General features: G+C 37.1%; 1 protein-coding gene across 2 annotated transcripts in view; it reads left to right on the top strand.

Annotated features, from left to right (window-relative positions):
* The window catches only part of CCNYL1 (cyclin Y like 1), a 33,734-nt gene extending 18,762 nt beyond the window's left edge, over positions 1-14,972 (top strand). The window contains exons 5-10 of one of the 2 annotated variants that reach the window (XM_016135042.2): positions 1,399-1,434; positions 3,593-3,644; positions 4,356-4,475; positions 8,085-8,251; positions 11,557-11,719; positions 12,897-14,972. In XM_016135042.2, coding sequence (XP_015990528.1) covers positions 1,399-1,434; positions 3,593-3,644; positions 4,356-4,475; positions 8,085-8,251; positions 11,557-11,719; positions 12,897-13,013 — 655 coding nt within the window. In that variant the 3' untranslated portion in view covers positions 13,014-14,972. The remainder of the gene's footprint in view (positions 1-1,398; positions 1,435-3,592; positions 3,645-4,355; positions 4,476-8,084; positions 8,252-11,556; positions 11,720-12,896) is intronic. The other variant, XM_016135043.2, reaches the window with a different exon arrangement.
* Positions 14,973-16,592: the final 1,620 nt, after the last annotated feature.

Genomic DNA, 16,592 nt, shown 5'->3' with positions numbered 1-16,592 from the left:
TCAACACATGCCTTCCATCCCTCCTCCAACACACTCACTCACTCTCACAATCACAAGCCTTTAGATAAGCTAAAGAAAGATGTGAAGCATGATTATATGGACAAAGTATCCAGGGTGACTCTGATCTTAACCTTAACTCATTTGTTCCCAGACTTTGTTGCACATTGCAATCTCCTAGGGAGCCTTAAAAACAATCTCAAGTCATACTCAATGCCAGTTAGATCAGAATGTCTAGGGGTGGAAGCCAGGTAGTTTTTAAAGCTCCTCAGATCATCCCAGTGTACAGCCAGACTTGGGAACCACCACCTGGTTAGAGTGTAGGAGAAAGAGAATTGCTTCTCACTATCGATAGAACCTTGGGCAAGTCAGTTTAAACCCTTGGTTCCCTTATCTGTAAAGTACATTGTTGTATTAATGTCATCTAAGGTTCAGTGGTCCTTCTCAGCTTATATGCTTCAAATTAGTGATTTTAAAAATCTTAATTTGAAGATGAAACTGTTTGAAGCACTATAGAAGTATCCATCTTTGATGCTAATAATGTTATAGGCCTTTTTACAAGCATTAATAGTCTGCAGACCTATTTTTTGAAATTCAGATTTGCCTTCCCTCAATTTTGAGCTTCATTCTAGACACTGAGGGCAAAGAGAAGCATATAACTTAACCAAGAGAACCCTTTTGTTGCCTATTATATGACAACTGTGAGTAATTTAGGAATACAATAACTTGTGTAGTATCTGAGGACTTATATCTATCTGCTCATTAATATTTAAAAAACTAATTTGGAAATAACTCCTATTAATATTAAACTGTGTAGTAGTATGCTGCATTGATAGCACTGCTTATTTCAGGATAGCTAGACCTGTTGATTTTTTGGGTACTTATATTTGCTAGTAAATTTTCGAATAATTATGTAAAAGTTATTTAAATGATTTTATTTGGTATAGAGCTCTTGATTTACCTTAAGGGAAATAATGGAAAATGGGTGGGTAGGTGGATAGTGTGAATCAACTGAAAGGTGGGCCTGACAACTTTTTTTTTAAGCACAAAAAATGACTGCATGGCTTAAATTTAAGCATGTGTACAAATAGATATAACTTGTACAGGATGAAATGTTCTATGGATAGAAGGGGAAATATGTAATAGCATATTATAATAATCAGCTGAAACTTGTCTTCTAACAAATAGCATGTACCTGGCATTTCGGTTCTCCTATTTTTACTAAAAGCCAAAGAACTAAAACAGGAAAAGTGCCCATATGATACTGTTCTGAATAAGGATTTCAAAGCCATTGGGCAGCTAGGATGATCTTCCCCCCTACCCCATCTGAACCTCTTTTAAAAAATGTCTTCAGACTTAACATGATAAAATCGATTGTTACTTTTTTTTTTTCCTCCACAGTGTGACCTTAGCAATATATTACCACATAAAGAACAGGTGAGTTTTAAAACTTGTCTTTTTGTTCTGGCTAATAAATTTACAAGTTATCAAGTTTAGTGTTAGGTAGTAACTGTAGAGATTATTTGAGTAAGCTGTAGAGTACTTTATTACATTACTGAAGTGAATTATTTGATTGTATCTTAGTACTCAACACTAGTTATTGAGGATCCCAAAGAGTATTTGTTTATGTGGGTTATATTGATATTTACTGTATTGGAAATTAAAATCTTAAAAATAAGTCTACCGTATGTTAAAACAGGGTTTTTATACTACTATCAAAATTTTGAGATAATTCTTTCTTGTAGGGGATTGGCCTTGCATTATAGGATATTTAGCAGCTCCCTGGCCTCTACTTACTAGATGCCAGTAGCACCCTCTCCTCTCACATTGTGACAACCAAAAATGTCTCTAACCATGGCTGCCATATGTCCCCTGGAGGATAAAATCACACCTAATTGGGAGCCATAGTATTAATATAATTTTTTAATGAAAAATAATTATTTTCCACAACAAAAGAGTAGAAAGTATGTCACTTATTTACATTTTTGCAAATCTTTTTAATGTCTGCCTTAATAGAAGACAGCTGATTTTCATGTCTACTCTGTCTTCAGTCATTTGCAATTATTTTAGTCATTTCAATATTTGTTTAAAAGAAACAGTATGAAGAAGACCCACCTTCATGCAGATGAAATAGCTGGAAAAAGGTGAATTTTTAAAGCCTTCAGATAATTGTGAATATTCTTTGATACTGTATCAAAAGTCCATAAGTCCTAGTTTCTAAAATTAGTTACAGAGGAATGTTAAGTCATATCAATGGATGTTGTAGTGAGTACTCTGTTAAATTAATACCCGTTGATCTATCTTGTACTCTGCATGGATCTGTTACTTGTATGTGATTTTATAATATTCTGCATTTGCCGTTTGGAAAGTATTGTTTCACATTCCCTTATACAGTGTCAAAAACTTATTTTTGTTAGTATCACCACCAACCTTATCAGAAAAGTCTTTAAGTGTTGAAAGCCTGTCAAGCTCACAACAGAAGGTACACGTTTTTCCAAATCCTGATTTGTAGTTTAATAGCTTCAACTTTATCCTTGCCAACAAACATACTTGTTATTTTTCTTGAAGCGACAGGCTCATTTTGTTTATGTCTGAGAGAATGACAGTTGTACTATCAAATAAAGAGGAAGAAAGTGGCTTGTTTTGCTCACAACTAAGTCACAAGTGCCTTTCTTTAACACAGCCATATTTTAGTTTGCAGAAATACGTAGTACATACTTTCCACTTATTCATAATATAAAGAGGATCAAGGTTTAATACCACTATTTTTACTGCTTTTTTAAGGGTGTTCTTAACTTAAAACCAGATTTTTTTTTCTGCTGTGTCAGTGAAGAATAGAATGACTGCTAGTACATTCTGCTACCACTGCTTTGATTTATGCTCAGAAACCAGTTTTACCCACTTTTGCGTTTATACAATCATTGCAAATGTCAGTGTAAAAGCAGGTAATGTCTTAACGTTCCCATAAAAACAGTTTTGACCTCACAGGCCTCCTGAAAAAGGCTAGGGGGGAACCCTAGAGGCCTGCAGAACACACTTGGAGAACTACTGTTTAAATAAACACAGTATATTTAGTGTGGTGAACTTTTAAATCAAAATACTGGTCACTTTTAAAATAAAAAGACAAGTTTTTAACTCAAACCATTTAAGAGACAAGAAGAGATACACACAATAAGAATATAATGTAGGAAACTAATAAGAGGAAAATGGAAAAAACATGAATCTCATATTCACATGCATTAAAATTTTAAAGACGTCGCCCGTCAGTACTACTGTATAAAATGTTTTTGTATGTTCCAATGTGAGGTTAGAGGAGTGGAAATATGTATTTGGTTTACTACATTGCCTGGTTGGGTCGATGCTTATAAAGGCAATTCTGGAAGGCCGGTCATTGTACAAAAGATTTCACAGAATTTGATGTGCTGGGTAAAATTAGGTCAGGAAACCCTCTTACAGAATCCAAGAGAAGAATTTGTAAAACTGCTTTGTTGAGGTTAAGCTCATTTGACCTTCCTTAAGACTCCCAGCAGATGTGTTACTAAGATATTAACTATTTCTGAATTAGTTTTTTTAAATGAGCGTTCTTATTTTATAGAGATGCAAATAGATCCTTGGATATTTTTGATGAGCGATCACATCCACTCACAGTAAGTTCAATTTAATTGAGGTTGTATTTTTTTCTTATACAGTTATGTTTATTTTATGCTGATTTGCTTTGAAATTAATTACTGGAAGAAAATTCCTCCAGCTTGAAGTAAAATTCATCTTTAAGTCTTCTCTCCCACCCCACGTTATATCTAATTATTTTATAAAAGGAATGTTGTATAAGGAATATGACAGTAAGAATTCAGTTTCAGCTTTGTGTAATTAATTAGTGAGCAAAAGTGAGTAAACATACCCAAATAACAGAAAACATATCTTTTAAATTCACTTCCTCAGATGCTCTATAGTGACATATGGCTGGTGACTACTTTATAGGAACAGCACAGCCTTAGAGCCTTATAATTATAAGAAACTGAAAATATTTTTTCAAAGTTGATTGAAGAGAAGACTTGGTCATCAACAAGACTTGAGCCTAAAAATAATTTACATTTAGATGGAATTTTGTGGGGGTAAGGTAGAAAGGAACATATATACCTTTTCTGAGGTTGTTCCTGTTATTTTTCTTTAATAAGTGGTGGTGAGTATTGAATCACTAAGGTTCTTTAAGATCCTTTTGTTTATATTTAAAAGACTAAATGGACATGTCAATGCAATCAAATTTTAAGGAGCATGTGGGCACAAATAAACGACTGCTTTGGTAAGAGTATTTAAGTATTTTTCTTCAATGGATACTTACATTGCATTTTTTCTTTTAGCGAGAAAAAGTTCCAGAGGAATATTTCAAGCATGATCCTGAACACAAATTTATATACAGATTTGTTCGTACTCTTTTTAGTGCTGCACAGCTAACAGCTGAATGTGCAATAGTGACTTTGGTAAGATATTTCTTCTGTTTAGTATCTTTCCTGTCTCGTACACAGGGTATGGTTCTGTTTTTCAAATAAATGTAGGTGATCGTCAAAACTTTTATTAAGAGAAACATCAAAAGAAGTAAAATACACACATTCAAGCTTAATAATCATTATGATTTAAAATGTTGCCATTGCTTTACTCATCACAAAACGGTTGCTATTAAAGGAAGCAGGAGAGATTTCTGGTTTCTCCTTCCACACCTGAGGACACACATGTACACATACAAAGTAAGCTGGTGGGGTAGGATGGGGGCAATAACAAAACCATCTGGTCCATAGGCAGAGACTGATTCAGTGTAGGTCTAAGCCGAGTCCCAGGCTGTTTTCCCCAGGCAATTCTGATGTGTGTCCTGATTGAGAACAGCAGCCCTAAATTCTCTGTTCCATGGATGATGGGTGTTAATTCACCCCTGCTGTCCTCTCGTGCCTGCCTATGAAGCAGCCCAGGATTGTAGTGCCAGTAGTACTTGAAAAGGATTGGCTAGTTGCCTCCTAAGCTATATCTGTTTAAGGACCTTTGCATCATCCGTGCAGAATTCCTGTGTTTAGATTTCATTATTTTTAATATACGTACGTCCCATCCTAGTGAGAAGTGTTTGGGATTATATTACTCCTCCCTACAGCAAACCTATGTCAACTGCATGGTCTGGAGGGAAAGAACGCAGGTCAGTGCCTCCTCCTTTAGTATTGTTAAAATTTTACTGAGGCAGCTTGTACTTTTGAATAGAGACCTTTCAATGGACACTGGATCAGACACAGGCCTTTTCATGGAGCTACCAGCCATTTGGAGTGCTTAGTACATGGCGGAGAAAGGCAGGAGTGGTTCTTCCACATGGAGGGCTAGGCAATACAGGGAGGAGAACATCTGGGTTTGAAGAGGGGGAGTTCTTTGTAGATAAGTTAAGTTTGATGTACCTGCATGACAGCAGAGTGTCAGTGTCTAGTAATCATTTCAGTATATGGAATTGTAGCATGGATCTGAGCTAAAGGTAGAGAATTAAGAGTAGCTGTTCAAAAGCAGAGAAAGTGTGTGGAATAAAAAGTGGGTAGAAGATAGAATAATGACAAAAGGTTGGTATTCAGTAGGAATTTATGGAATGGCAGCATTTAGCATGTGACCACACTCTCCTTCCTGAACCTCTCTTATTTTGGCATCTCTTTTATTACTTCCTGGTTTTCCTACCACTCTACCCATGCCTCTGGGGACTTGTCCCTTAAGTTCTGATAGTCCTTACAGATCTAAGTGTTGAGGATAGAGGAGTAAAGTTCTTACCATTATGGAGCTTATATTGTAGTGAGGAAGACATAAGTATTTTTTTTAATGAATGTTTTTAGAAAGATGACTATTTCAGGTAGTAGTAAATACTAGGAAGATAAAGCAAGGTAAAGTGATTATAGGGGATTACTATTTTAGATAGAATGATCAGAAAGTGCCTCTTTAAGAACTAACATCGGAACCTTGAACTGACTGAACTGAGGGAAAGTATAAGGAGCTCTGGCATTAGAGACAGAGGGGACACATACAAGATTCTGAGATGGGAACATGTTTTGTGTGTTCAAGGGACAGCAAGGTGGCCAGTCTGGTCCAAGTGAGGAATGAGGGAAGGAACCTAGAAGATGAGGTCATAGAAGGCCCTATCTTATAGGGCCTTGTAAGTTTGCAGGCTGTGGGAAGAAGTTACATTTTTATTCGTTTGATGGGAAACCTTTGGCAGATCCTGAACAGGGGAGTTAAGTGCTCTTAAGAGGCTATCCTGGCTGCTTTGGGGAGAATAGACTAGTTGGCATTCAGACTGGAGACAGAGAAGTCAGAAGGCACCAGCAGTGGTACAAGTGAGAAGTGAAGGAATAGAATGTGGTAAGGTTACCAATGGGTAGAGATAATGAGAAGTGCTAACTGATCCAGAGCAAGCTAATTCAAATGGAGGTTTTTAGTTCCAGCTACTAGGCATGTGGCAGTGCCCTTTATGTTATTAGGGAAAGCTTGGGGAGCAAAGAGTTGGGATGGAAAGCTCTGGTTTATGTGTATAAAGGCACTGATAGCCTTGGCAGAATTATTTTCAGTAGAGTGATAGTGGTAGGGGGCAGACTAAAGTGACATGAGGAGAGAATGGAAGATGAAGAGTTGGCATCGGAGTATTTACTGTGAACAAAACGAGGATGCATTCTAGGAGGTGGGGGTGGAATGAGAATGACAAACATTCATATTGGGGGAAATCTCTGGCAGAGGGAGAAATTCTTCAAAAAGAGGTGGTTTGGGGACTGTTTTACAGAAATGGGATAGGATCAGCTTCACTGATAGTTAGCTTCAGTGAGAAGAAAGAAATGTCAATTGCACTGACAAGGGCAAGTGGTATAAATGAATGAGTAATGGCACATGCCGAGTTTGCCAGTAAGGCTGACAGGAACCCGAGAGATTGCCAGTGTTGTATAAGTACCTCTCATTATTCCCATAAAGAGTTGAACATTGTGTGGAGGTTCATTCTTAGGATACCTGAGAGCACTGAGTTTTGGAGAACAGGAGCAAAATTTCACTAAGAACATACAAATGTCCAATAACCATTTGTTTTTGAAAACATAGTTGAGTTTGGAGAACACTGGTAAATCTGAGCCGTCAACCTGATAACTTTCAGACAGTAAACATACTCTAAAATTGGACTTTTTTTTGGGTCAAATGGCATATATTCTCTTCTGCAGAGCATCCTTTGAAGTAACAACAAGTCACAGCTTACCTCTACAATCTTTACTCAGCTGTTAACTTCACTCAGTTCTTTGTAGAACAGACATTTAATACATGTAAAAAATCACGAAATCTTACAAGCTACCTGGCAGTTTTAGAAGAGTCGCAAGAATACAGAGACTGACAGCTGTATTACCACTTAAAAATCAACAGAATTGACTAAGCTTGAGATTATATAAGACAGAGATGAACTTCATGAAATGAAATGGAGATGTGAAAATTAGGGGACTACCCTTTGTACGCATGTGTGTTCTATAAAAAGGTACTAAGTACAGAATACCTGACAGTCGTAAAGACCGGCCTCATTTGCACTGCCTGTCCTGCTGCACCATGCAGCAGCCACTGGGAGGCTCTCTTGACCAACAGTTTTTATCTTTAGCTCTTGCTACAAAAGAACTAGTTACTGTGAAAAGATATAAAACGTGCCATTACCAGGGATTGATATATTCATATAACACCAGCTAGGTAAATACATTGCATGTGGTAGGCACTCATTTATTGAACAGCTTGAATTCACAGCGGGCCTGTATATGCTGACTTTTATGAGTGGGGAGGTTATAATGCAATGCATGTCTTCAGGATGTCCTTTGCTAAGATGTCCATTCCATTCCTGTGACAAAATTGGGCTGGAAATTCTCATGGGCAGAATAGGTAACAGAAATGTCTGACATGCAACTGTGACCAGGCTTCTGGCTTGGGCTGGCCATGCAAAGTCTCTGTAGAACCTAAGAATAAATGGCATGTCAAAACAGATGAAATCTATCATTCCTAGCAGTTCTTATCACAACACTTAAACTGAACTAAAATCAAAGACCAGTGCTCTACTTTTGCAGGTTTATTTAGAAAGACTTTTAACTTATGCTGAGATCGACATTTGTCCCACTAACTGGAAAAGAATTGTTTTGGGAGCCATTCTTCTTGCCTCCAAGGTTTGGGACGATCAGGCTGTATGGAATGTGGACTACTGCCAGATCCTCAAGGACATTACAGTTGAGGACATGTGAGTTTGTAAGGTTTCGGTGAACTTTCTAACCATTTCCCAATACTTCATTTGCCCCCAATAAAGTTTACATTTTAAGAAACATATTTAAGTTTATATTGTGCTAAGAACTGAAATAGGCATAAAATTACATACTACTTTCTATCCACCTGCGGTATAACAATTCATAGTCCTCATCATTAATTGGTAGGTCTTGATGTGTTGTTGTTGTAATCTCCTTGATAATTTGAACTGCGTTTCTTTGGTGGTTTTTGGCAAACATTTTACAAGTATTACCAGAACAATAGTGCGGTAATTATTTTCATGGCTTTCTTAAAGCTGGGTTCCAGTTCTGGTCCATTTTCAAGGGGCGTATGTCCGACCTTTGAAATAAATGTTTGACCACTGTTAAGGTCTTAGGATCTCTAGACTATTGAGGGAGGAGTATAGCTTAAACTTGAGTCACACATTGTGTATTTCTTTTGGCTGGTCTTACCCTCTCTTTTATCTAAAGTTCTACTGCTACAGAAACCATGATAAAAAATATAGCCACATGTAAAGGTTTCAGATCGCTGTGTTCTCTCCCCCCCCTTTTAATGCGCATGTTTAAAAATAGGTCTTAATGAGTTAGGAAGCTCCTACCTCAGGCATTCCAAGAAGGATCACTGGGCATCACCCGGTACACATCCCATTTGAGTTTCCCAGGGGCACTCAGCAACCACAGTAGTGCGTGTGGGGCTATAAGATAACCACGGCGTGCTGCTCACATATGGCATAGTAACATGGGTGGTGTGAAACACCAGACTCGACAAGGGCTTTCATTCTGGCCACCCTGGCTGCTATGAAGGTCCTTGAAGGTGGAGAGAGATTTCCAGCAGACTCTCAAAGTGTCCGTTTGACAGTGAAAATGCCTTGGTGGGTGGCATTTAGGAAAATGTGAAAGAACACCTCTTGATTATATTGAACAGCATAGGAAGTTCAAGATCATGGCAGGCCATGGCAAGAGTTTATTTTTGTTGCCTTTGCCCATTACTCTATGGTAAGACTCATTCAGAATTACCAAAGTGCATATTTACAACTGAAGTGAGGATACTTGTGACTAAGAGAAGGGGCCAGTGATTGTCAGTAGCCATCTTAGTAGCTTTTGGTGACAGTGCCCACTTTGATAATGATAGAAACTGAGTGGTCATGGTGATATTGCTGATAGCCACTTTAGCAAATAGTCTGACAACATATAATGAATTTGAAACAAACGAAAGTACTTTTGGAAGTTGCAGAAGCTAAAATGACTTTGATCACCATTGTTATCAGTCTTCAGACTTGAATAAAGGGAAAATTTATTTTCATGAACATGTGCCCTGCCGTGATGGCAGCTGAAAATTTCTCAAAACCTACAATTAAGCTGGTTAAGACTCTGGTTCTAGTTATAACGTGCAGAGAAATGTGTGGGTTTTCACAGATAGGAGCTCCAGGAGCAGTGGTGGCAGTGTGTGGCTACAGGAAGACTAGCTCTAAACAATGCTGCTTGCGTGTGAACAGAGAGACACCAGGAGCTATGTTTCTAACAGCCTGCTTTTGTTTATGATCTTTGGAAGGTAGAAGACGTTACAACAGTGTTTAGTATACATTGGTTTTGTCCCCCTGCTGTTGACTACTATTTGTAATCTCATTTTGAGTCTAAATTGAAAAATTGGTGTCTGCTTTTTCTTAAAACTTCCCAACATCTATGTGTCTTTTTAGAACATATTTGCCTTCAAAAGAATAAGTTAAACTGAGCAGCTGCTATTGAGAAAATTTGCTGTGCCTGTAAATGGTATGCTATTCAGCCATCTAGCCATTGAAAAAACAACAACAAAAAAACCCCAGAAGATGCATATTCTGTGTAGGCATAATGCTTTTCTTCAGTGATTAAACCTCTATTAATAGACATGTTAATCCTATGAAGTACTATATTTCTACACAGTTAAAATGTATTAGGGGAGAAAATATAAAAGGGATAGTGAAGTCCATTTATTTCTGTAGTAAATGAAGTCCTGATTAGCTGATTATCAAAACATCTGATTTACATTTCTATAGATTTATGGCCATATGAACAGGAAATTAATTTTGGAAGTAGGTTCAGTAGAGTTTAAAGTTCAGCAAATGTCGAAAACCTCATCACTGCTCACATTCTGACTGCTCTCCATATAGGAGAATATCAAGTGTTGACCTATCCAATGGCTAAAATATTAAAACTTTAACACTAAGAAACCAAATATGTTAAAAAATAATCTCTTTGTTCATGTAGTTCATCACTTTTATATAATTAACTGTCTATAACAGGATTACTGTTAAAGTGGTACGATTTACTCTGTTTATATTTATTAAACACCTACAAGGGACAGCAGCATGGTCACATAGCAAAGGACTGCTCCCAGCATTTCCCTTTCCCACTTTGCTGCGCTTGCCCCCTGTGGGTATGTTCCCATTCCGTTCTGGCAAGCGGCGGTGGATGCTGAGTATTTGGTGTTGCTTTCCCATCATGGCAGAAACACTGAGTTTGAGTCCAGTGCTCTATCATCTGAGGTCATGTCATAGAGTGGGTTTAGTCCAGCTAAGACATATCTTCATTTAATCTTCCTTCCTTCCAGAGTTTAAAAAGTGCATACTGCCCTGTGATAGTGACAGTTTCTCACCCTACTAAGGTTAAGGTGAACAGAAACTTGCATTGTGCCCTTTGACATGAGCCCATGTACTGGGGCAGGGGGAGGGGTTCCCTTTCCTATCAAATGTAGCTTATTTATTTATTTATTTATTTGAGATGAATCCTTGTAGCCTCAAGAGTTCTTCCCCCTCAGAGATAATGGCAGTGGCTCTAGATGGATCCATTTGTTGCCGTGGTGATGTGCCCACTCCTTTTGTTGGTGCGTCTCTACTTCAATAAGCCCCTTCCTGTTATCTGCCGGGTGAAAATGTCTGCAAGTTCTTCAGAGCTAATAAACAGCATACATCATTCCTTTCATCTGATCACTGTTAGTGTGAGTAAGTGTGGATCATGAATCGTACAGCTGCACTAATGGAACTCTAAAGAATGAGCCCCAGAGTCAGCAGCACAAGTGTATAAGAGGGCCATAACCTTTTCCCCCTTGTCCCAAACTCAAATGCTGGGATTCAGAAAGGAACAGATAGCTAGCTGTACCTTGTTTGAACATTAGTGTGTTAATCCAGCTTGGGTAGCCTTTATTTTGTTCCAAAACAAAATTTAGAGCCATCCTAGTAGCTCAGAATATTTTTGAAGATAGCTGACTAAAATTGTCCTGTATTGGTTTTGTCTCTTCCTCCCCCAGGAATGAGATGGAAAGGCATTTTCTGGAGCTACTTCAGTTTAATATTAATGTTCCTGCCAGTGTTTATGCCAAATACTACTTCGACCTTCGCTCCTTAGCAGATGACAACCACCTGAATTTTCTGTTTGCTCCTCTTAGCAAAGAAAGAGCACAGAACCTAGAGGTAAGGCTATGGGATCACTAAGTGGGGTTTTCTGTCTGTCACCAAAGCCAACGTCTGTGGGTAAATTGTATTAAATAGCAGTTAGGAAAATGGAAAGCTTTTTAAAACTACCACATTGGAGAGCTTATTAACCCTTACACATCATACTTCTAGTGTCTTTTATGGTACCTGTTTTGTGACCATAATTTAGAATATTTTAAATCAAACTAATCTGTTCTTAATGGTTTTCCATTTGAACCTCTCTCCCCTTCCATAAAATTGTACATGAATTAACTTCTTAACGATTGTATCAGTAATCATATATACATACATAATCTACTTACCATTCTTAACTGTCTTACTCAGTTTGCAAATTCATGTCTGTTTTCTATATCTATCACAGTTCAGTCCCATGAGTTTATTAGACAGAGCATTAGTGGCTAACCTGAGACCTATACTTATAAATGTATATATGTTTCAAATGGTATAGAAAGTACATGGATTTTTAATGGAAATGGTAATGTACATGGGACAACAAATATTTATAGCCTATGACTTTTGGTGAGTATACAGCAAAATTATTCACAACTGAAATGGACACTTTTAAATACTTTCTGTGGTACTTCAGTATTACTTTAGAATAAAACGTTTTTCTACCATAATTAATGTGCAAGAGAAATAGCTCCTTATGGTCCTTGTTATTAGACCTCTCCTACCTTTCAATAAAATACAGCACACTCCTGCCTCATTAAAATTTGCTTAGAGTGTACAATAACTAATGAAGATTAGATAGAATTTGACTGAGTAAATACTGATTTTACCCAAGTGCATGTACATTATGTTTAAGGAACATAATGTTCCTTAACATAATGCTCCTGTGTACAGGTAACAGATGATATTGCTGTTAGAAGCCTGTCACAATGCTTTTGACATCTTTGAGAACCCAGATTTTAAATCTAAGTTCCCCTTTGCTCTGGCAATCTAATTATATAGCCCCTAGAGGATCTACCTTAATGAATTAGCAGGAAGTAGCATCCCCAGAACTTGGCAGTGTAGACCTCAGCTACTCAAAGTAGCAGTAACTATGAACTATCCTAAGGAGTGTGGATGTGGGGCCCATCAGTGATACTTTTTATTTTAAGGTTGGAATGTTTTTTTTAAAAATTGTGCTTGTGTTCTGTTTGACTGCCTTTCCTAGGCCATTTCCAGATTGTGCGAAGACAAATACAAAGACCTATGTAGAGCTGCTATGAGAAGATCTTTCAGCGCTGATAATTTCATTGGTATTCAGCGCTCTAATGCCATCCTCTCTTAAAGGAGAAGTGAGAGGCTGTAACAACATGAGCCTCTCACCTACAAGGACTTGGAGAAATATCACGTCTCCTGCTCAAAAACCAGCAATGTTATAGTATTTTCACCTAAAAGACAAGACATCGAATTCAAGAGACTCCTAGACTACAAGAACTATGCTCATAGGAAAGAATGGGACCTTGTTAATGCAACACACTGTCCTTTTTAATGTAAACAGAGTTACAAAAACCACTCCAAAGCAAAAGCTCCCAACCTACACACAGATATCTGCTTACAGTGTAGGCTGATAGCGGTGAACTATATGAAGTTTTTAATTGAAGTTTAAATTTTTAGACTTTAAAGACACTAACTATATAACTTTTATGTTTTTCCTATTTTTCTGCCCCCCCCCCCCGTATTGCTGCATATTCCTTCAGAATCAATGCAGTATTCCCATTAAAACATGGGACCCCTAACAACCCATGAAGCCACATAGGAATAGACTGTAGCACTGTTAGGTATGAAAGGGTTGGTTCTCCCTCCCTACTACATCACTGAAGCTGCTAGTCATTACTGGCAATCAGTTTAAACCAAAAAGCTGCTGAAAAATACTTATCATTCAACTTCTTTGCAAGCACTGCTTATTAGCATGGTAGCATGTTTGGGATAATAGAAAGTATTGGTTGTTGATTATCTACTATTGGGTCTATGCTGCATACCTTACAAACTATAATGGTGCTTCTCATTTTCTGATGATTTTCCTTTATTAAATAAATGCATCAAAAGGGATTTTCATAATTCCAGCCAACATGGTGGTCCGGTGATAACAAGCAGGTAGTGAAATAGAAGGTGTCCCACAAGTTTTAGTGCAATTTTAAGCTTTGATACAGTGTACTTGGTTCCCCCAGGGCACTGCTGCAGAAATATAAATGCCACACACTTTCAAAACGTCATTTGAAAATTTAATTAGATTCTCTTCAGCTTCTTTGGTTTCGTAAATTTTAAATATTACGCTTTTAATTTAATTTTTTGTTTTAGCCCGTCTTGAAGATGGCAAAGATTGGCATCGTTAGCCAATCTCTGCCATCTTCAGGAGGGAGGCTGAAACAAAAAAACTTAAAAGCTTAATATTTCAAATTTACAAAACTAATTAAGTTTAGGAGACTTTAATTAAACTTTCAAATGATGCTTGTAAGTTTGTAGCATTTATACTTCTACAAGTGTCAAAGCTTCAAATTGCACTCAAACTTTAGGGGGGATACTTTGTATCTTCATAGAAATGCCCTTTTTAAAAAATAGGTCTTTGCAGGGCTGTGCTCTACCTGCTGTGATTACCAAAGTTTCTTTTTTTCTAGATTTGGTAAAGGAAGATTATGACAAGCAGTGTTAATTTATATGTAACAAATTGAAAGGAATTGGACCCTAATAGTAGTGATAGAAAGTAAGGTGATATGAAACAGCTTTTCTACCCTACATGTTAACCTGGCTGTAGGTCCTTGGTTTTTAAGAAAAAACATACAAATCTTAGGAACCCTTACCTCAGGCTTTAAAGGGCAGGGAGTTGAGTAATCAGTCCTTTAGGAGACTGGTAAAATGTCAAACTTGAAATACTAAAAAAAAATCTAATGTTTTCAACTATGTGAAATCTTTCTCCTACCTTTTCAAATGTATTGATGGCAATTTTGCCTGTAAACAAGCATTTCTGGGCCAAGGAATACTTTTCCCTCAATATAGCAAAGCTTCACATTATATTGAGTGCTGCAGGTTCCATCACTTTTAAAGGTCAGAAACATAAATGATAGGTAAATAATGGTATATAAAATATTACAATCTACCACCTCAAAAAAAGTTGTTTATGGAGTTTGGAGCTTGGAGAGTCAAGTATTGATTGCAGTTTTATTGTAAAAAGTATGCTACAACTTAACGTGGTTTTTCTTTCTCATGTTTATATTAAAAGCTATTAAACTCTATTTTAATTAAAATATGGCTAGTGTGTTTGTATCACTTCTCTCTTCACATAGCATTATGTCTTCGCCTAACTTATACATTTTCAACCTCTGATAGTGAGGTCTTAAAGCATTTTTTAAATTGATCTTAAGTTGGTTTGACCCTTAGCTCTAGTTAAGATGTAGTCATTTATTTTTTTGACTTACTCTCTTTTCAACCTAAAGATAATTTATTGCACTTAAAATCTTTGGCCACAATACTTAGTGGCATGGTGCATTAGATGGCATCTTTGAATTGTCCCTTATTGTGCTAGGAGGGAAAAGCATATTGGAAGATAAAATTAGGTAAAACATACCATAGAGAAAGGAATTACAGGTATACTGTAGATCAGAATGTGAGTTATTTGAGGATTCCAAGCAGTTAAACAGGTCAGAAAATGGAAGAACAGGGCGACTTTAAAACCACAAAATTTGATTTTAAAATGCTATTTTTCAGACATACATTTCAGTTAGAAATACACCAGATTCTCTAAAGATTTCTTGCAACCAAGACGCTAGCCACTCAGCTTGAGCACTATTCACTAAACCCTAATAGTTGTGCTGTGTTTTCATGCACCTTATTCTACTACCTAAGGTCAAATCTTATTTGTTATAAATTGCTGATTAGGATAAATGATCCGATTTAGTTTAGAAGGAAAAAAATAAGTCACTAAGATAGTTTGCATCCCCATAGCAATATTGCTAGTTAGTAAGCAGAATGCTGACATACAAGTGGTTAAAGGTCAAAGAAAAAATTTGGAGAAGGGGCACTGAACGTGACTCTTAAAGAACAAGTTTAAATAGAATCACTAATCACTGCTTTTTCCCCTTTGGTTTAATTCTAGAAGGCAATATAGCATTTTGATAAATGGGAAATTGAGTCAACTTGGGGCAAGAATAAACTACTGAAAGCAAGTTGGGTCTCTGACATGGGGCATGGACACTAGTTACCAGTAGGGTGGTAACTGGCAGTTTTCTCAGGGTTTTATACCTGGGAAGGGTTTGTTTCCTAAACTAATAAGACTATAAAAAAAATCTGACTACCACGACTCAAATTTACTTTTATTCTTACTTTTTTCTTATTGGAATGCTGATGTCAATGAAATTTTAACTGGTCTATTGTAAATTGAACTTTTAAAAAGTCTTCATTACAAGGAAAAGACAAAGGTGTGAAATATGTTTGAACCGAATGAAATTATTTCTGTATTTTTGTATGTCAAAAGTGATGGCCTACCAGCAGTTTCACATGATTCATCCTAAGATAACTTAGGACCCAATTTTCCTGGTTAAAGAGAAATTTCTTCCATGCTGTATCAGATTCCAACCGGCCCTTTCACATTTAATGTGCCCCGTGTGCCCACACGTTGAAATCCAGCAGCACCAAACCCTGGTTTTATAACAGCTCATGGTTCATTTCTTGGTTTAGTTTTCCTATGTCTATAAATACACTATTCCTTGATTTTTTTTTTTTCTTTAAAAGTGCCGAAGCCACTATTTACCGGAAAAGAGTTCACTCTGTATTCAGGTTGCACAGTGTTTTTGGAAATGTTTAGCTACGGCATGTAGGGTTAGCTAAAATCTTTCATCACCCAAGCCTTCCCTCTCACCACATCTAAAAT

This window comes from Rousettus aegyptiacus, unplaced genomic scaffold (assembly GCF_014176215.1).
Source record: "Rousettus aegyptiacus isolate mRouAeg1 unplaced genomic scaffold, mRouAeg1.p scaffold_m13_p_2, whole genome shotgun sequence".
In the NCBI taxonomy this organism is placed as follows: domain Eukaryota; kingdom Metazoa; phylum Chordata; class Mammalia; order Chiroptera; family Pteropodidae; genus Rousettus; species Rousettus aegyptiacus.
Note: the sequence above shows the minus strand (reverse complement) of the source record. Positions and strands in the feature narration are given on the sequence as shown.